The sequence below is a fragment of the Chlamydotis macqueenii genome, chromosome 3 (assembly GCF_036417535.1).
Source record: "Chlamydotis macqueenii isolate bChlMac1 chromosome 3, bChlMac1.mat, whole genome shotgun sequence".
NCBI lineage: Eukaryota > Metazoa > Chordata > Aves > Otidiformes > Otididae > Chlamydotis > Chlamydotis macqueenii.
Window position 1 is genome coordinate 119,805,656 of NC_141558.1, and position 24,657 is coordinate 119,830,312.

General features: G+C 39.1%; 1 protein-coding gene across 9 annotated transcripts in view; it reads right to left on the reverse strand.

Annotated features, from left to right (window-relative positions):
• The window catches only part of MACROD2 (mono-ADP ribosylhydrolase 2), a 924,269-nt gene that overhangs the window by 633,016 nt on the left and 266,596 nt on the right, over positions 1-24,657 (reverse strand). For all 9 annotated transcript variants that reach the window (XM_086743837.1, XM_086743836.1, XM_086743834.1 and 6 more), the window contains one exon: positions 8,775-8,891. In XM_086743837.1, the coding sequence (XP_086599963.1) occupies positions 8,775-8,891 (117 nt within the window). The remainder of the gene's footprint in view (positions 1-8,774; positions 8,892-24,657) is intronic.

Genomic DNA, 24,657 nt, shown 5'->3' on the forward strand with positions numbered 1-24,657 from the left:
AAAAAAAAAAAAATTAGCAGCTTTAAATCTCAAGTAAACAGCGAGGTTTGTGGGCAAGTAAAGGATAATTCAAAAAAATCACAGCACCTTTCATGTCCTTATTATTCCTTTTGCTTTATTTCAAAATAGTAGAATGAAAATAGCTATGTCCGTATTTATTACCTATGACCTGATTATTTCCGTTTGAAAATAATTTGTCATAGTTTTGGCTGAGGAATATGCAGATTCAGCACAAAAAGGAATCCTATACTTCACTTGCAAGAAAGAAAATTAGGCTGTACTGCTTTTAAAACATTCCAGCTAAAATAATATAATTATTATTGATCTCAAGAAATTATATGAAGTTAATGATCTCCGAGAGGCTACAATTCTAAACCTTCTTCCTACCCTAGGGAGATGGGGGATCAGCAGTTAATATTCCAATTCAAGCCCCAAGCCTGTGCCAACATAATTTATAAGCTAAATCCAGGTTTGGGAGACAGGCTCCGTATTTTCCAGAGACTAAACCACCGTAAATCACAAAGTGCCAACACGCTATGAGGTTAATGTTGTGTTTTACTACAGTAAGCAACTTCTATCACCATTTAAAATGAGACAAGCAAAATTCAGACAGACAAAATCTCATGCATCACAGATTAATTTTTCAAATACTGAATGTAGGCTTTGGCTACTGAAAGAACATATTAGAGGGGGAGCAGCAGTAACTGCTGCAGTTAAAGGAGCATAAACGTTTCCGTTAGAACCCATTATAACTCCTTCTCCTTGTCAGCTGACTGTAGTGATCAGAATTTTATTTTTCTGCTACAAATTAGACTTTTAATTTTATTATTATAATTTGAGTAAAATGGACCAACTATATCCAAGTATAGAGGAAATAAAACATATTAGTCTTAAGGGGCACAAGACATTTCTCCAGTGCCAACATGCCTGAGGAATGACTACACAACACTGGTGCGGAAAGGCACGTTCCAGTGAAAATTATTTTTCACTAAATTAGAAAACATTTTAAATAGCACCTTACACATAAATTAAGCATTAGGAAAGTGTTTACACCTTGTAACTTACTCTTTATTTCATCCAGAGGGTATCCAGAGGGTGAACCCCAGGACGCTGGGCGCTGACACCAGAGAACTGCGGTACCAAACAACATGGGCTCCTGCCACCGCCACACTACACTGCAAGCTCAGTTCTATAACTCCTTTCATGAACACTGACAATTAGACCCGTGCAGAAATTGTAGATGACCAGAACTACAAAAATAAGGCCAGGGAGAGAAATTTGTAATATCAAGTTTCTGCCGTCTGCTATTACATCATATTAGCACACACACATAATAAGCCAATGGTGGACTCAATTACTGAGCAAATGGTTCAGTCCTCCTTAATTTTGTCTGTATCCGCTCCTGTCCTGGAGTTCAGTGTTCAATGACCAGATTGTAAAAAGCGGTGGCCAAAAGAAGAGGACTTAGATCCAGTAGTGAGGATCAATAGTAAAACATTTTCTTTAGCCACAATGCATACATTTGTTGAGTGAACAACTTGATGTGAAATGAAGATTTCCAGCTGCATATGCCGTAAGTTAACCACAGCATGACACTACACAGAGCGCTGACAAACACACACTCTGGTCCATTCACAAACTAAATTTTAAAGAATCTATCCATTAAAAAACGTGTATGAGCTAGGCTCAAATCCAAGGGCAAAGACTATATACGCTCATGACAGAAGATTCTTGCTGATTCATACCTATGCATTTCAGCTGGTAGCTACAGCACTTGTCTCTTTTCTACCCAAACTGATGACAGACCTTGAGCCGATTTGGAAGAGAGAGTTACATGTTTGAACTTGTTTAGTTGAAGTTGATAAACACATTCTCCATTAATCCCCACGAATTCTAACTTCTCCCTTTGTGTGCGTATGTGGGGGGTTGTACAGAAGGGAGAGACAACCCATAAAGCCTTACAATGTACCATAAAACCCCCTCTAAAATCTAAGCAGGTTTTAGAACTGAAGAACCATTAATATTTGCCCTCCAACACATTTGCAGCATATGCAATGTGTGCTATTGTTAATGGTGAATATAGTGGGTCATTAAGATGTCTGGAGTCAATTAGACCAAATTAAAACACAACGAAGACATCATTGCACTTATTTTCAAAATAGTAATAAAATACAAAAATTTAGCTTATTAAAAAAACCCCAACTTTAAAACATAGACGCAACTCAGAAGGAAAACACACAAATACTAGTAAGTGGTTTTGTTAATCATTAAAAAATCCTTTATCAAAGAATTTAAAAAACAAAAATATCACTCAAGAACAAAGGCTCTTGGATCTTTGATTAATATTAACCTGCTTTGCCTCATTTTTAATTTAGTTTTAAATATTTAAGCAATTACAAAGATTTAAGAAATACCAAAAAGGGATAGCAAAACTGCTGTAGCAGAACTGTTGAAGGAAATACCTAACTAGAGCTTTTTCCAGCTATATCTTTGTTTCCATTCCGTGTCACACAGTTTGGGCACAATGCTGACAATAATGTGATGCTACTTGTCGTAGTTTAGCCCCACGCGGGACCAAACTACACAGTCTCTTGCTCACTCCCCCCACCCTCTGAGGGAATAGGGAGAGATAATACAAGAAAAAAAAAAGGCTTGAGGTTTGAGATAAGGGCAGGGAGAGATCATTTACCTTACCATTATGGGCAAAACAGACTCAACTTGGGGAAAACTATTAGTTTATTATTAAAAACAAAGCAGAATAATGAGAAAGAGAACTTCCCCCACCTCTCCCTCTTCCTGGGTTTAACTTAATTTCAATTCTCTCTACTTCCTTCCCCTTCTGAGCAGCACAGGGGGTAAAAAAGGGAATGGAGGTTATGGTCAGTTCATCACACATTGTTTTCTGCTGCTCCTTCCTCCTTGGAGGAAGAACTTCTCACATTCTTCCCCTGCTCCATTGTGGGGTCCCTCCCATGGGCCACAGTCCTTCGTGAAACTGCTCCAGCGTGGGTCACCTCTTCCACGGGGTGCAGTCCCTCCAGAACGGCTGGCCCAGCGGGCCCTCCACAGGCCACAGCCTCCTTCAGCGTGGGGTCCTCCACAGGCTGCAGGTGAATCTCTGCTCCTCCGTGGCCTCCATGGGCTGCAGGGGGACAACCTGCTCCACCATGGTCATCACCACAGGCTGCAGGGGAATCTTGGCCAGGAGCCACATTACTCCTCCCCCTCCTTCACTGATGTTGGCGTCTGCAGCTGTTCCTCTCTCAAGAAATTCTTCACAACAGGCTGGCAGACGCCTCTCAGGATCTCTTCACATCTCCTCTCCTCTCCACTTCTTGCAGCCGGGCCGGGCTGAGTCGGGCCCAGTCAGCCGCCCGGCAGGAGGCCAGAGGGTGAGGCCTGCAAGACCCACAAGGCTCGCGCCTCCCCCTCTCTGCCCCCACTTCTACTACTTCACATCTTCTCCCTGCCCCCCCCCCCTTTTTTTTTTTCCTCTTTTTCCCCTTCTTAAATACAGTACCTCAGAGGCGCTACCAGGGAACATTCTGCTACCAATCAGCTCAGCCCTGGCCAGCAGCGGGTCTGCCCTAGGCCCAGCTGAGTTCACTGGACAAAGGGAAGCAACTTCTAGCAGCTTCTTACAGAAGCTGCCACTGTAGCCCCCCCCCCCCACTAAACAAAACCAACACACTCCTCAGCTATGTTAGCAAGTATAAAGACATCCCTCCTAGAAAACGATCATAACATTTATGAAGTTTCAATTATAGTAATGATTGTGTCACCCTATGCTTATCAGCAGCCTATTTCAACTGAAATCTCATCAAACTTCAGTCTAGTTACGCATCTGGTGGCACCACCTGTTTTCACTTAGATCTTTAAAAGCAATTGTGGGAGAAGATCAAGGCCATTCAGCAACTGGGAATTAGCAGCCAAGTTGGGCTTCTCTAAGCAATCCTCTCTTGCCCACATATTGCTCACTTTTAATGCCTTCCTTTTCAATTCCCAGACTTATTTTCCAATTCCCAGACTTACCTCTTCCCAGAAGAAATAGGGAGGTAGCAAACTGAACACTCACACAAAGACATTTTTCTGCACATCAGAACCACGCAGAAGAAAGTTTCTGACTCTCATTTATCAGATATTTAGAACTGTTTGAAGCAAAATTTATGTATTATTTTATCAACCAAGTAAGTATACAAACAAAGGAATCCTGGAAATTCAGATAATACACCTGAATATTATGGCCCATTTTTCCCGTTGATCAGTTTTAGAGTACTGGTGTAGAGTTTTGGAGTTCCGTTTCTGCACAATCAACCTTTTAATTACAGCTCTGTAAAGTGATCTCCAAGAAAATATGGAGATTTAAAATCACTACCTTTACAGCCTTACTTTAAAATAATACCCTGCAAATATTCATCTTTTAAATGCAGGAAATTATGTCTATATAACAGAAGCACACTTTTTAATCTCTACTTTTTAATCTCCACTTTTTAATCTGATTAAACAAATTTAAAGGCTGATTCCTCCCACTGCGTTTAATACTAGCACTCCTCCTAACTACTCATTTCACAGCAGGAATTGTCTTTGAGAGCACATTCACATTATTACTCCAGATTGATCTACACAGTGACTTTGGACCAGAAAACTATGCTATATATAGTATTTCCTAAAAGACATTGCTTAAAGTACTAAAAATATCAAGCAAATAAAAAAGTTTATTCTAAATATTATAGCTTTATTAAAAACATAAAATAATGTATGAGAAACTGCCTAGCATTTCTGGCAAGGTACCTCCACTGAAAGTCCATCTTTTGGATTTGATTTACCAATAGCTGGCTCTATCCCATAATACAGGCCATAGGATTTTATTTTCTGAGGTTTAGGGGTTTTATTAGCAAATGTTTTTAGAAAGAGAATGAAATGATTACTAGACATATTAACAATAGAAAAAAAGCTAGCTTGGGAGTCCTTTCCTGCCAAGGTCAGGGTACCAATTACCTGTGTTGGATGCTGGCACAAGGTCTTCGATTGGTTTTAAGCCTGTTAAATACCTTGCAGAACAGGACTGTATTTTCTAATGTGTTTTGAAGGGGTCTTTTTTAATAGTGGACCTCTGTAAGCAGATAACAAGCCACAAGGCCATTTCGTTCCACTCATAAACAAAATTTGCATTCAGACCATTTTCTGCCAGTAGAGCCAACTGAAACTATTAATCAAATGAGAAAGAAAACAAGCATTTGTAGAGCTTTAAACAGATACTGTTCATCTGTTATTTAAAGCATGATGGTATCAGAGTACTACTCAATGTTTGAAGACCAGTTGTACAATATTTAGAATGAACTTTAAAAGGAACAACAATATGAAGTACAGAAGTTAAGTAATTGATCATCGGTTTGGGAGAGCATTAAAGGAAAATATCTCACAGCAAAAAGCACTGCCTTTTCCAGCCCTTCAAAGCACTATGAAAACGTGGGAGCTTGCATAGGTGTTTGCTGAAAAACAACAATAGATTACATCCACCAAATTATGTATTCAGCAAATAACTCAGTTGGCATTTAGGGGGGCTTAGTGTAGGCTTTTGCAGCACAGAAGGCAGATGGTGATTACACTGACTTCTCTAAAACGGTACTGAACGTTACATTAACCGGTAATTAGAAAACTCAATTTTATGTCACTTCTATTTTTCATACAGACTATTTTTTTTGGCATTGGAAAATATATATCTTGAAAAGTTCATAAAGCAACATCTCTAGGCTACAGACATGTTAATTTTGGTCTGTTCACACTATTAGGATAAAAAGATGAGGGAAAAAATGAACTATTTTATGTATTCTCTCCCTGAACATATACTGTTACTTATTAATTTCAAAAATGATCTCTAACTCAGATGCAACAAGAACAAATCACAGAAACCTAGCCTATATCCTAAATCTTTGCATTTTTCAGTCACACATTATTTTTAAATTTTTTTCTTTGTGAAGAAATTATTTATCAGACCTTTTCTTATTTAACTTAAGTAAATACAGAAAAATGTTCAATAAAAATACAATAGATCATAAAGGAGATTGCCAGAGTGTTTTTTATTTACCAACTACCAGCTTCCTAACAAATAATACCTTCACTTCAAATGCCAAATTTAATTCCAATTTCCTCCAAGTTGTCTATAAAACAAAGGAATATGCTGCATGATCTTTGAATACTAAGTCTTCTTTAACACGGGGTCTCAGCTTAAGCTCAAGTCCTGCATCGTACAGCACACATGCAAGCTGCTCTGTCCCAGAGCAGCTTTGCTGATTTCAGCAAACTGTTTCCAAGCAAAGCATTTCAGGATCAAGAACTAGAGATGGGAAAATCCCAGGGGTAGGAAATACAATTGTAACATTTTACAATTCTGTTTAATAACAAAAAAAAAAAATAACAATTCATCATGCTAGGAAATACATTTCACATTTACTATCATTACTCATCCAACTACAGTCATGAGAAGAGCAGAGACAACAATATAATCATTGCGCTACTCAAACTGTTAATGGATTATTGCAATTGGTCTCCTATATACAAACAGGAAAGTGAAAAGCAAACTCATTGTGAAAGCTGGCAGATATCCATTCACCTACAACCTTCAACAAATTGCTGACACACAAAATTGCACCACGGCGCATCTGGATGGGGAAGTCCGGACCTCCCGTCATATTGCTGCTCTCATCACAAAAAACAGATGTGAAATAGTTTCCACAGTTAAATTGCAATACTATTATGATAAAGTGACACAGAGTGACAAAAGATATCCAGTGGCTCTATAACTCTTTAAAATACAAAAACAAAGTCTTGATTGTTTGATCACTTTCAGATGAATGGTCTACAAGATACAATAATTTAATGAATCTACAACCAAAAGCTTCTAAAGGGAAAAGTAAAAGAAAACAGCAGTTGGTGAACACAAATAAGTTTTAAGAAAGAAATCAAGAGAATCTGAATCTCAGCCTCTGCATGCTAAATGTACATTTCCCTCCTTGTGCCTGTGTGTCAGTTAACATATCCTTTCCCCCTCTCATGTTGATGCATGATCAAATAGAAATAGATGTGTCTTTGATGTAATTTCAATCTCTAAGAATATTGATTGAGCAGAATATTGACTTTTCTCTACGTCTGGTTACATGTTTTATTTCCATCTGCAAGTGATAATGGGTTTTCTCATTGTTTTATTTTGTTATTCTTACATAAAGAACAAACCAAAAAAACTTCCTATAGCCTTCAAACAGGATCCCATTCTACAAATCTAGCTTAAGCAAGACCCATTAAACTGCTATAAAATTTAAAGGGAGGCCACACCTCAGACATGACTCTCTCTTTCTAGCACAGTTCAGTGCTCGTTGCTTTGGTACCCTGTATTTAATTTCTCTCATTAAAATACATGGGAGGAATAATGCACCTATGGCTGAGCAGCTTTTCTGTCCCTCTCAAGAGATTTCTTTTGTTTTTTTTTTTTAAAGGGGAAGAATTAAATATCAAAAATCTCCAGTAAATTGCAGTGTGTTATCAAACAATCCTATCAGTTTTCTAGGAATCTGGTGAAGATTTTGGCCATTCAGAAACCCAGCATAACTACCACCTTGAATCTTCCTCAACAACTTCCCTGACCTCTAGTCAAATTGACCTTTCATAAATAACCATTAAGATGTGGTAAAACTATGCATACAATACAGCAAAGTTTTCCCATATATAGCAATTATCACTGTCAAGGAAATAATTGGTAGTTCTCAGCATCATCACAGAAGGTGCTAGCAAATGACTAGTAACACAATTTTCTTCGCCTAAGGCATTAAGGGCCACAGGAACCTAGAACGATACCTGCCACTGCAGTAAGCATTTGATTTTACATGAAAAATATGTAGGACAAATTAGAGAGCAGATCCTAATACATTTGAATGAGTCATGTTCATAGTGCAAACTGCGTTAACAAAGCGATCTTGATTTCTAGTTATATGCTGTTTGTAATGCTTTCTTGGTATTCATATCATCATATCCCAATATACTATTCTGTAAGATCCTGACTTGCAGAGATTTACTACTTTTTATTCTTATATAATAGACTGGCTGACCAACGTGCTGTCAACATGTTATTTTTTTTCCCAAAACAAGCTCCACATCTACACAACAAGGTCAAATAGCCATCTTCCTATTTTAAATAGGATAAGAATTTTGACAATTCCACTTTCAAGGTACAAAAACATTCCAGTACTGAGCTGCACTCTGTCAAAAGCTAAAGCGTGACAGATGCCTTCACAGTAATTGCCAATCAGCCTCTATGTAGCAGCTGAAAACACAATACATCACTTTGATCTCCTCGGCTCTCAAAGTATTCACAATAAAGGAATCTGCATGAAGAATATGAAATATGCAACATTTCCAAAATTGTCTCCATGGAACTTAAATATGATAATGTATATTTTGTTCATACTTCATAAAGCATTTCCAATCTTTTATTATGCATATGAAAGGATATGTTTTAGCTTGCAAAATATAAACATGAAAGATGCTTTATATTTTAGAGACATGTAGGTTTTCATCGGATAACACAGGTGAAATAATCGTTTAGAAAAGCCTGAATTGCTTTGAGGGTAAGACATTATTACAGAACATGCTTAATTAAGTCCCACTGCTAATTTTGTAAAATGAATACCTTGTTGAATTAGACTATGGGGAAATAAAGCACGCATATAAGCTCCATGTGCTTAAAACAAAAAGAAAACACTGAGAAACATTTGACTTACATTTTGCAGGTAGGTCGTATCCACACGTAATTTTTGCTTGTCCAGTCTCACAGCCACTCAGGTTGCGACATTCAGCCACTAAGCAGGGCCCGGCAGCTCTGTGTATACAGCCATCCACTACAAAAGCAAACCCAGAAACTTTTATTTACTAAAAGCCAGTATTTATGTTGCCTTCACAGAAATATATGGACACAAACATTTACTGCTCATTTTTACCTTCACAGTGCAGACCTACTGATTTGTAAGTAGATATCCAAATACATAAAAATATTTTTTTTCTGCCAGAATTAGTCATGTGTTTATTAAAAAAAAAAAATTTACTCAACTTCTGCTAATTGAAAAGAAAACACCTAGAAAAGATAAAGCAGAATTAAAATTTCAATATTAGAAAAGAGTTTTATTCAAGGCTCTAAGAAATTCTCACTACAAATTATGAAAACAAATTTGATCCACAGCCAGATGCCAAACTTTCTTTTACTACATACCTCTGATACGTCTACAATTATACAGACCATTTAATGTCACTGTCCGATTAATGTCTTACACAAAAAGAAATAATGCTTATGGATTTGAAATGTAAAAAATACTTTGTTTTGACCTTTTTTCTTTTTTATATTTTTTAATTTTGCATTACTCATCCAATACTTTGGAGTTAATTAAATAATAATTACTAAAGGTTGGAATTGCAGCTAAGTATGCAAGAAAACTAGTGGAGTGCATAGATCTTATTACCCTTGGGAGCCAGCAAAAGAATAGTAGGAGCAGCAAAGAATAGAAAAAGGCTGCTGGCACAGCATTTCTGCCCTCTCAACATGCAGTCAAAGAAACAATTTACTGTAATTATGGTAACAAGTTTTAGAAAAAGGAAACAAAAAAAAAAAAGGGAAATACCGTGTGCATGAACATATTAACTACAGTAAGACCCTAAGTCAGCAGCAATGATTAAGTTCAGCTACGAGAAACAATCATATAAACTACAATATCAATTGAAAAGAGGCAAAATAAGCTCAAGTATAAAGGCTAAACCAATACTCAGGGAGAGAAGAAAGGAAGATGCTGTATGCATATCTTTCAATATTTATATAGGTTTTAACCAATTCAAAGTTACAGCAGTACCCAACAGCATGTTTGAAGCAATTAAACTAGAGAAGATCTGAAAAGCCAAGTGTAGATGGGTTTTCAAGAGATGCACATAATCGGTTCATAGCATAAACTGTGTAGCTTTCTACAGGCTAGCATAGCAAGATTTGGGCAATACAAGCCTTGGGCACTCAGCATACCTACTGACCATTCACTGCCCATGGGATTACAGGGAGACCAGGTAACTCCCTCAGCCCAGTATGTTTTTTGAAGCTGGAATAGAATCGACAACTGGCCTTTCTGTATTAAGGACACAGCCAGCTTTGCAAGGTGTGCAACGCATCCCCAAGTGGAAGGGCAGATAACATCTTTATCTGGATGAAGCCGCCTTCTACTAAGTGTTAAAAACTTGATTGCCTTTTCTGAGCTGTTTCATGCCAAAGTTTATATTTAGATGACACAGTAAAATTGGATAAGTTGTTCCTTGTAGTACTTCATACTCGTCCTGGACACGGTGACACTGATTTTCAAAATGTCTTTTTTTAATACTTTATATTAAACAGAAATAGAATTACAGAATCATGTGATGTTGCACTTTCAATGAAAATTTCTAAAATTTTGTTATTGAAAAGAATCTGGATGCCAAGCCACCAGCCACAAGCACGTTGTGCACTCGCCATGCCAAGACATCAAGTCTCCTTACTCTACCTTAACTGAACTTTTGTTTTTAACTTACCCAAAAATCTCTCCTCCACAGACTCCAAGATGCTAATGCAAGAATAATATTTTATAACCTTGAGGGGAAAAAAGAATGCTTGAAATCTATCCTGTGCTCATAATATCCGATTTAATTATATTAACTTAATTACTAAATGCTTTTCCAACCAAGCAGGATAAGTAGACCAGTATGCATTAAAACCCCAAGTATATTTTTATAAGCACCACCACCACAATCTTTACCAACGTTAATATTTCCTGAGACATTAACATAAAAACAGCACTGATGCTTAGGACTTGCGCTTTCTGCACAATTTTTTTACAGAGGAAGAAGTCTTTCACCTCAGGAGTACTGGATGAGGGCTCAGGTCCATGCAATTATTGCCTTGGCAGTGGATGAATCATTTTTCACCCATGAGATCAATTCTTCTTGTCCCTACCAAGTAGGCATCCTCCCCTGAGCTATGTCTGTACAATGGTTTGTTCAGCCACCCTCTCAACCAACTCATCTGGATAAATCAACCTTTTTTCCCCAAACTCCATTCACTTTAATCCAAGTCCAGTTCAGAGCACAGCCAAAAAACAGAACCTGCAAAAAGGAACCACTGCCTCTGGCAGGGAAGTGAAAGCACAGATTTGCCACTTCTAAATTTTCAATGTATTAAAATACCCACTATGTTAACATACCATGTTCCAGATCAGCTGTGACGGCCAACACATAGGCAATCCCAGCACCCCATCTATAAACCATCTCATGATGGAAGCGTGCTCTTAATGTACACAGCTACCATACAGATGTTCTACCACTAGTTTCCTGGAGCTGGTTCCACATGGGTCCATGTCCAGTCTTTATAATGGAAAAAGTCTCCAGAAAGATGAAAACATAATTGAAAAAAAAATTAAATTCTTAGCAGAGGAAAATCAATTCTATCATAGCCAATTTTGACATCTGACAAGGAAAATGGAAGACATCTGCCAAAACCAAACAAATAGACGTGCATACTTCCCTTATAAAGGTGGTGTAACAGAAAATGATTGAATACTCCAGACAGGCATAGATGGAAATGTAGACATTAGCATTTTATATATTTCAGTGACTGATGACATAGAAGAATGAAGGGGGGGATGACCAATCACCACCACCAAAAAAAAAAAAAAAAACAAAAAACAAACCAAAACCAAACAAAAAACTCAAACACCAAACCACTCCCAATTTTTTTAATAACCTCTTTTTTCTACAATACTTTATGAAATACTTGAGTAGAGATGACCTCTGATCTAAATATGCATTTTCTACTTAATATAACTCAATAAATCACACTAGAAATAGTCAATGTTTCCAATAATATGTACAATCTATAACACAAGTTTGATAATTCTTCAAGGAAAACCCAAGCAGGGAAATATCTTGCCAAATATGTACACTCCACATTCCATAAAGAAAAAAAATTGGCAAAGGTATATTAGATTAGCAAATCTAAACATGATACTTCAGCCTCTGCTAAAACATGTCTTAGCTGCATTAATTAAAAAAAATATGGAACGGGCATGCACAAAACATTTACATGAGATACTTTGTTTTCTGGAAGTGTGCACTGACTAGTAATGTAAGTGTGCAGCGAAGTAAGCATTGTTAACATGGAAACTTTATGGAAATTACAGATAACAGCAACAACGTCGGAAGGGAAGAATGATGGCCGAGGATATATTGTTATTGAGTAGTAAGGAGGAAAAGATTTATATTATAATAATGGCATGCTGCCATATTACTTTTATAGGAAAGTGAAGAATCTTTGATATATTGGTTTCAGATACTTCATCTGTATCATCAGTTTGATATATAGATGTTCATCTGCATTTTTCAAAATAGATTTGGAAAACGTTAAACCATATCCCACTGTTCCTTCCCTGGAATTTCTTTGTGCAACTGGCTGAAAAGCCCAGGCACTTACGGTCAAATCTGCCTTGCATCATGTGCCATTGATAAGGAACTGTGCATTATCACTGTTTTCTACAACCAATGAAAAAATGTGATTTTACTTGGAAGTTATCACTCTGCTTCACAGTATGCCTTTTTTCTGCAAGCTGCCTTCCTGCCCAAGTTTATGGAAATCACATATATGCTTTGGGTCATTTATACACACAAGTGACCTGCCATTTCACAGCTACAGGCAAGATGTGGGAAAATCCCACAGACAAAACCATCAATCATAATCGACAAGAAATCCCATCTCTGGTCTGCATGCTGATTAACTGGCATTTCTAAGTACTGGCAACACTTGAAGGCACTAAAGTCAGGGCTGCTAGCTATCCTTATTGATACTGTGCTTCTTGATATGAGTTTCATGCTTATAAACCAAGCTATTTCTAAGGATCTTTGACAGCATTAATACTAAATGACTCCTGCCCAGGGCAACAAATATCCACAGGAGGGTCCCTTTTCTCTTCTGTGTTCCCCTCCCAACAAGCAGGCTGCCAGGCTGCCTAATGCTCCTCACAATCTACCTTCGGATAAAATAAATGCTTTGAAAAAGCACACGACACTTGCTCTCAGACGACTGCAAAGACTTAAGGAGGTTGACTTGTCTTTTGAAATGTGATCCCATTATTCGCTGCACTGTTACGTGCAGAGAGCCCATAGAAATGGCATTTCTGTATTTATTGTTTTACCATGGCCCAACTGGACAAGTGCATGGAAGGAGTTTCTTAGTTTTGAAGACCTGCATACATGAACTATATTTTGAGGGCTGAAGAACGGCTCAAGGAGCTTCAGATTCAGCTCTGCAGTTTGAGTAGTTCATGCTAGCATAAAGCTATTAAAAGTACTACTTCAACATTTTTTCATTAAAAATAATATTAGCAATCTCATTGCATGCATCCATAAGTTTTAGGAGCCACTAGGGACAGCATTTTGTTCTCCTAACATTTCAGCAGAAGCTGTTAATGAAGAAAAACTCTTTTCAAAGCTACCGCAGTCAATAGTATTGGTTGCACAAAGAAGTCACCTGAAAATAATTGCTTAAAATACATGGACAAAATCAAGTATCAAAATAAAACTCCTAGGTAAAATGACAGTGTACTAAAAACAATGTGTTAAACAAAAATATGGAAATCTTTGACAACATCTTTCTCACTGCACACTAAAGGATGCTAAAAGGTTTAATCTTTCTTATTCAATTTATTGTAAAGCTACTGTATTTGTTCTCCAGAATTAAAAAGTTAAAGTTATATAGTAAAAACTAGCTAATTTACTGATGTACAATATAGAATAAATCTATTTTTTTTATAGAAAATCTCTTAAAATTGCAAATGAAGCAAAAGCACAGGAAACACAGAATTAAGGGTATCATGGGATGCTGCTTAAAAAAAAAAAAACCCTCAGCAAAACTAGCCTTGTGGTGCAGATGGTAATAAAAAAGGGTAAGGTAATCAAACACCACAGCAAAAAAAAATACAAATTCCCCCAGGAATAATAAGGCCCAAACTTCTTTTGTGACTTTGTGTGTGAGTCTGGATAAATTGAAATTATGATGTAAACAACATATGCAGATTTATCATGTTATATTTCAAGAATCTATATATTGTTTTTTCTATAGTAATTCCTGTTCTCTGGTCCTTTTCCAGATTTTCATTTCTTGTTTTCACTAGGAAATTCAGGAGATTTACTTATTTAAGAAAGTTAACTCTGCATGATTTATCTATGAAGTGGTACTTCTCTTCCATATGGCAAATGCCAGGAGTTAATAAAAACAGAAAAACCGTCCTTATAGCAAATATATTGCTAGGGACACACAAGAGGAAGCCGTTTTGCCCAAACTGTAGCACACCTCTGGTATGCATGTCCCCAGTCCTTGTGGACTTTTCAAAAATGGCCATTGCAAGGTCATGTGTGGAAACCAGGGGGAAAAAAAATAAACCAAATCACAACACAAAAACCAAAAACCCCCATCAAAAGCCTCCCAAACCCCACCAAAACAACAACAAAAAAAAAGCCAACTGACAACCAAAAGCAAACTCATTTTGCAAAACGGGTAAAGTACCTCTAGGAAGTTCATTGGAATCAAGTGCTGCTAAAGCTGCGACTGCACCTCCGAGACCGATGTCAGGGGGAAATAAATCCTGCCTAGCAAGAGACAACAGCTGCTGGTCTGATGAACAAAGGTGGGGATCTTAAAAAGATTACAACACAGATGCCAGTCAGCTGCTGCTGCTAGGAATGGGAAACTATATTACGGAGATGGCCTCTGCCATTGGGAAGTTTAATGCACTGAAAATTTTTAATCAATGCACTGGTTTATAGGCCTCCAACATAATTAATTTTAAATACTTAGCATTTATACAGTACTTTCTGGCCAAGATCTCAAGGTGTTTAAAAGCATGAGCTAATTTAGCCTTAAAATTCTCCATTGTAAAAACAAAAAGCACAGATGAACTATTCATTTTGAGATGGCTATTTCACTGAATTAGGTTTACATTTCATCACTGATAATCTAAATTTATAGTTCCTTAAATATTCTTATTTTCAGAAACTCTTAGTGCCTATACCTCAGTTAAATCAAGAAAAAACCGAGAGTTTAAAGCCTGATGCTTAAGCTACTGATTACCTAATGTGTCAGTTCACATTCTCTGTATAGGGCCTATCTTTATTTAAGAATCAACATTTTGAGATTGCACAAGGGGCCTCATTGAAGCCAGAATTAAAATTCTGGGTCCTCCCAGCTCCAAGCACTAACCCATGCTGTAGAGTGAGTTTAATGAAAAGTAATAATAAGATGTAATAAAACCCTCATTCCAGTACAAACTGCAAGGAGCAAACCTACTCATAACAATGGCACGTGTAAACCTTACTGTATAGTCATACACGGGAAATTTGTATTGTAGAATATTGTTTTGCTGAAATCCTCCAAATTTAGCGTTAAAAACCATCAGTTATTGCCTACTATGGTGAAAAGTGCTGGAAATTAAATTTTAAAACCAACTAGTTGTTTTAAGAGAAGGCTGTCCTTAATCTGGATGCTGTTCACATTCAAGCATAACAAAAGCAGCTGAAAGATCCAACACAATCAATGTCCATGCTATAAACTGGTAGAAAGACATATGGAAATAAAGAAGTCAACAATGATTCAAAATAAAGCTCACTTACCCATGGACCTGTTAAATTTTAAGTGTTCTTCATTTATTGCACACAACCAAACATTCTTACTTTGACAAAAACACGAAACAACAGTAAACTCACAAATTTTGGCAGATTTTTTTATTTTAGTCAAATATCTTGGGATATCAGAAACTCATATTAAAAATATATGAAAAGCCAAGTAAAAGTTGTTCTGTCATGTTAGCAATGATGATTGGTAAATTCCTTCCATAAACGACCAAGCAATAAAGAAAGCATGCATTTTATCTCACACTTAGGACGTCATCTTTCTTAGTCTCTGAGTGCTCCACTCCAATTTTGTAGACAGAGTTATAATGTCAATAGGATTCACACTTTTGTCAGCCCACTCAGGCAGCATAAGGGCTCAGAGAAACATGGGTCTGATAAACCTGTTCTGAATGTCACACTTTTGGCAGGAAAAAAAGAACTAGGAAAGGCTCCAATAGTGTTTTTCCAGTTTTTCCAGTCCAAAATGCTGACATTAAGGCATGTGTGAAGAAACTGTTCACTTCCTTTTAATTGTGTTAGTGTTGAGACACCTGACATACCACGCTCTTCTACAGATGGAAATGAGGCAGCTAAACCTTAACTACCTCACTGCAGCAAGCAGAAAAATTGCATGTTGTTATTTATTGAGAAGTGAAGCGTTAGCTGAAACCTGGTAAAATTTCAAGCTATTCTACACTATGAAACCAAACTCAGCTCATGTTCATCTCAACGTGCTCCCACAGATTCCCAAACTGGCTATTAAGAAGCTGTAAGTTTTTTTTTAATGTCGTATCATCTGGAAGAAATGGGTTTGGTGACTCCAAAATCCCTTCCGCAGCCTCCTGGGGAGTCACAGGATTCATTTCCAGCTGGATACCACACAGATTGGAAGGACAAAAAGTCTTAACTAGCTTTCATTGCTAGGATGCCTAGTTTGTCTTGGATTTCTGTTCATATTAGTGTGCTATTATTACAGGACTTTATCATTCTTTAAAATAATCAAGAAAACAATTCTGAAGTCCAACCTCATGCATCATAGCCTCTTCTTATGTTGACTAGAAGAAAATGAAAAGCACATGGAATGGATTAAGAATAGGACCGTGTGAAAAAAATTATAGCTGTGTCCCCCAGAAAGGGCAGGAAATTGGGAGGGTAAGTTACGCTCTGCACTACCAAGTCTAGAGATACAAATAGAATTCTATTAATAAGCTTCAACCTATCACTTCAGGTTTTACACCACCAAATGATGCAAATGGTTAGATAGATGACATCAGAACTTCTTTTCCCCCTACTTTCACAGGTTTTTGCTAATTAGGCTCTGCTTAACACTTATTTCTTATTCCACTAGAGAAGACTCAGTGCCCACATTTACCTGGACCAAGATGCCAGTCACCTTTCTTTTTTTCAAACAAGAACCTTTCGGCTTCCTCCCTGAAGCACGGAAGAAACTCAGAGTAAATATCCACAGTATTGTTTTCAAAAGCTCACTGCAGCTCTCTTTTCCCATCTCTACTAATCTATTGATGACATTAGGCTACTACTGTCATATCAATCTCTGTTTAGTGTATAGAACTACAGAGTCTATTTTTCCTTCTGCACTGTTTAGAAAAAGTAAGTTAAATTCTGAGAAACAGTAAAGAAACAAGTATCTAAAAAGATAAAAAACATGCCTGAAAGGGCAATGAAACTCAGATTTTATTAAAAATAATTTTAAAAAAAGATTTGCTAATGTTCCGATTCTGCATGTAAATGAAATGGACAAACTGGTAAGACTCACTGTGCATTTATCTCACATGATGGCCAAAGGCAAATGCTTAAAAGAAGAGGGCAAGATCAGAGGAAAAAATTACCAGTGCTTCCACAGAATATTCTTCCAACCCTTCAGTACTGGGAACTCACAAGCCTAAGAAGATATCTTTTCTGTATCACTCTGGACATGCTTTTTTCTTGGTTTTTTTTTGTGAGCATTTTGTGAGCATCTCGGACTCATACAAGCATTTGGATTTCCATCTTCCATTTTTTTGTAGTCCTCTGTGTAATGTGGACAGCACCATTAGTGAGGACACAAATACTGCAGATTATTCTGAGTAAAAGCATGCTGCTAACCTAGAAAAAGAATGAAAGTAGAAGAACTACTACAAAGTTTTAAGGAAGTTTTTTGTTTGTTTTTTTTTCCCCATTTACAACCCACACAGACAAGCACTTCCACTGTGATGTTCAATAGCTATTTTTCTTGGGATTTTTTTTTGTAATAGATCTTTTCCTTCTCTGTAGGTTTCAGCACTTCAGGGCTCTGCATGAAAGGACAGGAGAGTGCAATGGTGTGCTCTATTACTTGGAAACGTTTCAAAAATACTAAGTGCATGGGGCAGTCATGGCAGATGAATTGTATTAAGCCAGAACAGGCATTTGCATATTTGGAGTACAGTTATTAAGTAGTCATCACACAGTGATTATACAAATTTATTCACTATGATCAGCTAGCAGTTGTCAGACACAGGTCAAGGATTTAGCCAGAGTAGGCTACCAAGTAATAATTGTAAAATAACTGTGTAAAAGGAAGCCTTATAACTGTGGCGCATCCTCTCAGCCCAAAAGGCTGATGGCATGTCATTCCTAAGAGTTTTAAAGGTATATTGAAAAAAAAAAAAAAGTTGAAAGTTAACTGCTATTTCCCCACTGAAATGCAAGGGGATGTGATCTAAAACCTTGTCTTCACATGGAAGCCAAGGCATTCTCACATAGCTCTTTGTGGATTTGAAGCCTGAAGGCTTCTGTAGAGAAATATGATTTCTAACTAAATATAACTAAGCCAGACACAGGAGAATGTGATGCTTCTCTTAGCTATAGGGTGCAGCAAGCACCAGAACACTATACGTCACTGCTAGAATAAAAGAATACATTAGAGCTTTTGAGAAAACCTGGGAGAAGACACAGAAGGAAAGATGTGATGCAAGGTGAAAAGCTCCACTTCCCTTAAAAATCTTGTAAAAGAAAGATGGGCAGGTCTGGCAAGAAAAAGTTTTTGTAACTTATGACTTCAAATATTACATTCTAAACACTTTTTATGAGCAATTTGCTTTGTTTATTTTCAAGAGTCATCTCCTGCCTTCCTCTGTAACCCCTACGGGTTCAGCTTGAGTATGCAACAGCACTGACTCTTCCTGCAGGTTTAAGTGATGCGTTATCTATGAGAGAGAGAAGATGAAGAAAGTAGCAGAGGAAAGGTTAGTTACAGAAGCTAAATACATCCAGTTCTGGGAATACTTCAAAAGGGACTTGAGAAGATACAGGGATTGTAGGAACTCTGAATTAGAGCAGCAGCTGGAATGTACAAAGAAGCAAGGCTGAATATCAACAAGGAGATATTCTCTTGCTTGCAGTAAGGCTTAGCAGGCTATAGGAATACCAGGAATTATTTACTGAGTAATGGCTGCTTTTCTTATTTCCTGGACCACTTTCACTTGTGCTAATTCACTTTTATCGTGAACCACTGAAGGGAGAAAACTTGGTTGAGATACTTCTCAGTCTGCAATCACAGAAACATCCTCTCAATTTAGAGTGCTGTTTCAAGCCAGATTAATTAACAGTATTAATTATACAAAAATTGCCTTTCAATAGATAAATCCAATTGAACACATTACAATGTATTCAAATGGAATAAATACAACGGAAGAAAAAGGTAAACACGAGATTAACCAGAAAATGATGCATGAACAAGGTTCTTTCAGACAGCGTTTTAACACAAGTCTGAGAACTAATTGCCCATAAAAAGTCTCAAATATTCTTTCCTTTTGTTGAGACGCTATGACAAATCATATGTGCAACACATCTAAGACAAATGCTTGCCAAAAGATAACTTAAAAGATCTAGGACACAATCAACACTCAGAACATTGAAATATCAAATGTTTTCCAGCAGCATGCAAAAACGTCACTGCACTAAGTACAATTTCCTCTACAAAAACCGTATCACATCCTAATACAGACTCATACTGCAAATCAAATACAGGAGAAAAACTATTTACTCTCACTAATATATCAGGTTGCATAGCAGAATCTGACAAATCTATCCAAATATTAGAGGCATCGGTACAATCTTCACACATAATTAACTGTATATGGTGTAAAGGGGGTAAACTGCCGTCGTAAGACCCTACCTTCCGTTTTCAGTCCTGGACAGATTGTCTCTGACAGTAAAGTTCTGTTTCCAAGGTAAATGGAAAAGTATTGTATTAGCCTAAGATTCTCAGATATATACGTAATGATCAAGTGGAATTTGAGTGACTGCATAACCATGAATAAAAAGGAAAGAAATATAAACTCTTGAGCATGCATTTATTTATTTATTTAAGGTCAGAAATAAAAACAGGGTAATAGAAAAAGTGTTAGATGAAAGAAATGCTTTCACATTGCCCACTGTACTTATTTTTTTCTGCAGTGTAATCACTTTGGACAAATATAATACAAAAAAAAAGAGAAGGACACAGAGCCTCATAATAGCAAGTGACCTTTGGAGTTAATGGAAGACTGTGAATCCCAAAATTGCACGGGGAATTTCTCTGAGCTGTTCACTATTGTTGTGCTTTAGTCCGGATCACCACACAGTTTCTCACTCACCCTCCCCCTACCCAGCGGGACGGGGGAAAGAAATTGGGAAGAAAGGAAAACTTGTGGGTTGAGATAAAAACAGTTTACTAAAAATACTAAAAACTATACAACCAGCTTCTCTAACCGGGCAGCAATATCTTGCCACAGTGCGGCAGCGCAGATGGGTTTGCCTCTGCACTGCCAGTTGCTCTGTTTCCATGGCTTTAACCACCCCTACAGAGCGTTTGCCACCATCCATGAGTCGGTGTAGAGATAGAGCACAGGCCATTTTTTTCCATTCAGCGATGTCTAAAGCCAGCTGGATGGCCTTCACCTCCGCAAACTGACTAGATTCACCTTGGCCTCCAGTGGCTTCTGCGACTCGTCATGTAGGACTCCACACAGCAGATTTCCACTTTCCATGTTTTCCTACAATACGACAGGACCCATCAGTGAACAGAGCATATCGCCTCTCATTTTCTGGGAGGTTATTATGCTGTGGGGCCTTTTCAGCACGTGTCACGTCTTCCTCTGGCAACATTCCAAAATCTTTGCCTTCTGGCCAGTCCGTGATTACTTCTAAGATTCCTGGGCGATTGGGGTTTCCTATTCAGGCTCACTGTGTGATCAGTGCGACCCATTTACTCCATGTAGCATCAGGGGACCTTCCCTTTGAACATCCAGCCCAGCACTGGCAGTCGGGGTGCCAGGAGAAGCTGTGCTTCAGTACCAATCACTTCTGAAGCAGCTTGAACTCCTTCGTATGCTGCCAGTATCTCTTTTTCAGTTGGAGTATAGCAGGCCTCGGATCCTCTATATCCCCGGCTCCAAAAGCCTAGGGGTCGATCTCGAGTCTCCCCTGATGTTCTTTGCCAGAGACTCCAGGTAGGGCCATTCTCCCCGGCTGCGGGGTAGAGGATGTTTTTCACATCTTGTCCTGTCCGGACTGGCCCAAGGGCTACTGCATGAACAATCTCCTGTTTAATTTGTTCAAAGGCTTGTCATTGTTCAGGGCCCCATTTAAAATCATTCCTCTTTCGAGTCACTTCATAGAGAGAGCTTACAATCATACTGTAATTGGAATATGCATTCTCCAGAAACCCACAACGCCTAAGAAGGCTTGTGTTTCCTTTTCGATAGCTGGTGGAGCCATAGCTGTTATTTTGTTGACCACATCCACTGGAATGTGACGACGCCCATCTTGCCATTTTACTCCTAAAAACTGGATGGATGTCTTGTGTAGGCCCTTTGACTTTGCTTTGTTTTATTGCAAAACCGGCTTTCACAAGGATTTGGATTATTTTCTCCCCTTTCTCAAAAACTTCTTCTGCTGTGTTGCCCCATACAATGATGTTGTCAATGTACTGCAGGTGCTCTGGAGCTCCACCCTTTTCTAGTACAGTCTGGATCAGTCCATGGCAAATGGTGGGGCTGTGTTTCCACCCCTGGGGCAATCGATTCCAGGTATATTGGACCCCCCTTCAAGTGAAAGCTAACTGTGGCCTGCATTCTGGTGCCAAAGGGATGGAGAAGAACGCATTGGCAATATCAATGGTGGCGTACCACTTGGCTGCTTTTGACTCCAGTTCATACTGAAGTTCTAGCATGTCCGGCACGGCAGCACTCATTGGTGGTGTAACCTCATTTAGGCCATGATAGTCCACTGTTAGTCTCCATTCTCCGTTAGATTTTCACACTGGCCATATGGGACTGTTAAAGGGTGAGCGGGACTTACTGATCACTCCCTGGCTCTCCAGTCGATGAGTCAGCTTGAGGATGGGGATTATGGAGTCTTGGTTGGTGCGATATTGCCGCCGGTGCACCGTGGTGGTAGCAATTGGTACCTTTTGTTCTTCAACCTTCAGCTTTCCCACAACGGAAGGGTCCTTTGAAAGTCTGGGCAAGATGGACAGCTGTTTATTTTTCTCTGCCTCCACGGTGGCTATACCAAAAGCCCACTGGTGCCCTTTTGGGTCTTTGAAATACCCACTCCTAAGGTAATCTATACCAAGAATGCATGGAGCATCTGGGCCAGTCACTATGGGGTGCTTTTGCCTCTCATTCCCAGTCAAACTTACTTCAGCCTCCAATACAGTCAGCTCTTGGGATCCTCCAGTCACTCCAGAAATACAAATGGGTTGTGCCCCTTTATAGCTTGATGGTATTAGGGTACACTGTGCACCAGTGTCTACTAGAGCTTTATACTTTTGTGGGTCTGATGTGCCAGGCTATTTAATCCATACAGTCCAATAAACTCTGTTGTCCCTCTCCTCCGCCTGGCTGGAGGCAGGGCCCCTCTAGTCCTGTTTATAATATTTTCTATTCACTTTCTGTGAATATGAATCAGAAGTTCCTTCCATAGGATCAGAGGTGAGATCAGCCCTTCTACGCTGTCTGGGGAACTGCCCACTGGAGACTGGAGCAGCAAATTGCCTGGAAGAACCTCCCTTTGTGATTGTTTTACCTCGCAACTCACGTACACATGCCTCTAGGGCCAAGGTAGGCTTTCCATCCCACTTCCTCATATCCTCTCCTTGGTCACGCAAGGTAAACCATAGGTCATCTCGTCGGGTGGACCGTCTCCCTTGAGCAGGAGGAGGATGAGGTCTTCTTCTAATAGCTGAGATATTGGTCCATGCAGGTGGGGAGCAAGAATCTTCGAGTTTCTGACACACCTCAGGTAGTTTTTCTAACAGTTTTTCAAACTGGCTTTCAGATTTCTCAGTCAGTCTTTCTATAGCGGAGACACAGGCCCACATCGGGGAAGAGAGATTGTCTTCATATTGTCGGAGCTGGTTAGCCACTGCACGTACTGGTGGCATCTCATCATCTTTCCAACTCATTGCTGCCAATGAGTTGGCATACGATGATGGTGCACTCTGAACAAATTTCCACCACATGGGTCGGGTACATTCAATTTCATCTGGCTCTACGGATGTCCGTGGGTCATCTAGGTTATGATAAATCAGGTCCCGAACAGCTAATTCCCTCAGAAACTGGATACCTCTCTCCATGGTGGTCCACTTGCTTGGGTGGCATACAATAATATCTTCCTTAAAGAAATACCTGTCCCTCACGCCTGACAGGAGTCGCCTCCAGAGGCTGCAGGCTGCTGACTCTCTTCCAATAGCCCTGTCAATGGCTGCTTCCCTAGACAGGGATCCCAGCTGCCTGGCTTCCCTGCCTTCTAATTCCAGGCTACTGGCCCCACTGTCCCAGCATCGGAGCAACCAGGTGACAAGTTGCTCACCTTGATTACGGCTGAAATCTTTTCGCATATCTCGCAGCTCACTCAGGAATAGGGATCGGGTGACTACCTCTCCTTCTGCCTCTCCCTTTTCATGTGACGGCCCTGGTTCATCATCATCTTTCACTATGCGAACTGATTTTTCGGTGTATTTCTTATGTACAGGGGCAACTGATTCTGGTGTAGGTTGGTTTTTCGGTTTCTCTTTGGTACTGCTTGCCGAGGTTTGAGTAGCCACAGTGCCTGGCATGGGGGCCGAAGCAATCGCAGTGCCCGTAGCAGGGGCTGGGGTAGCTGCGGTGCCTGCCGTAGCGGCTGAAGTAGCTGCAGCATTTGTAGCAGGAGTTTGAGTAGCCACAGTGTCTGTTGCTAGGGTTGGAGGAACCATAATACTTTTAAAAAATTGTTTAAACTTAATCAATATCAAGATCTGAGATAGCTGCAAGAGACCTGTCAACACGAACACGGTGGTAGGGGTATCCAAACAGTATTCAAAATTCTCAAAAGCTGTTGAAATTAGCTTGGTGAAGTCAGGAAAGCTGTAAACAGATGTTCCCCCCACAGCCTGGCTTCCTGGAACAAAACAATAGGTATAGTTCCAAACAACACCCTCAAGAGGGCTCCCGAAATACCCGGGTGAAGATGCCTCTGCCCCCTCGCTCTGCACGCTGCCCACCGCCATTGAGTACAAATATGAAAATGGTCCTGTTACCAGCAATCTCACTAAACAAATCAGTGCCGCATAGCACAGCAGAACGATACCTTTGATCCAACACACATCATTGATAAAGCGTGCACAAACACCGACAAACAGAAAATACGGCAAGTAGGGTGCTATCCAATTCAGCTCTAAAAACAACTGCGAGAACAAATAAAACAACATTCTGCCCAGCGATTGTAACAAATCTGTTTTCAACACACTGTGTTCAAACCTGTCCTTATCTCAACCCTTCGGGACTGACTGGGGCTTGAGCCTTGGATCCTCAGACTAAGGTCTGATGATCTCACGACTGATCTAGTGAGGCCCCTTCGAGCCCCATGTTGGGCGCCACAAAGACTGTGGTGGTTTAGCCCGGATCACCACACAGTTTCTCGCTCACCCTCCCC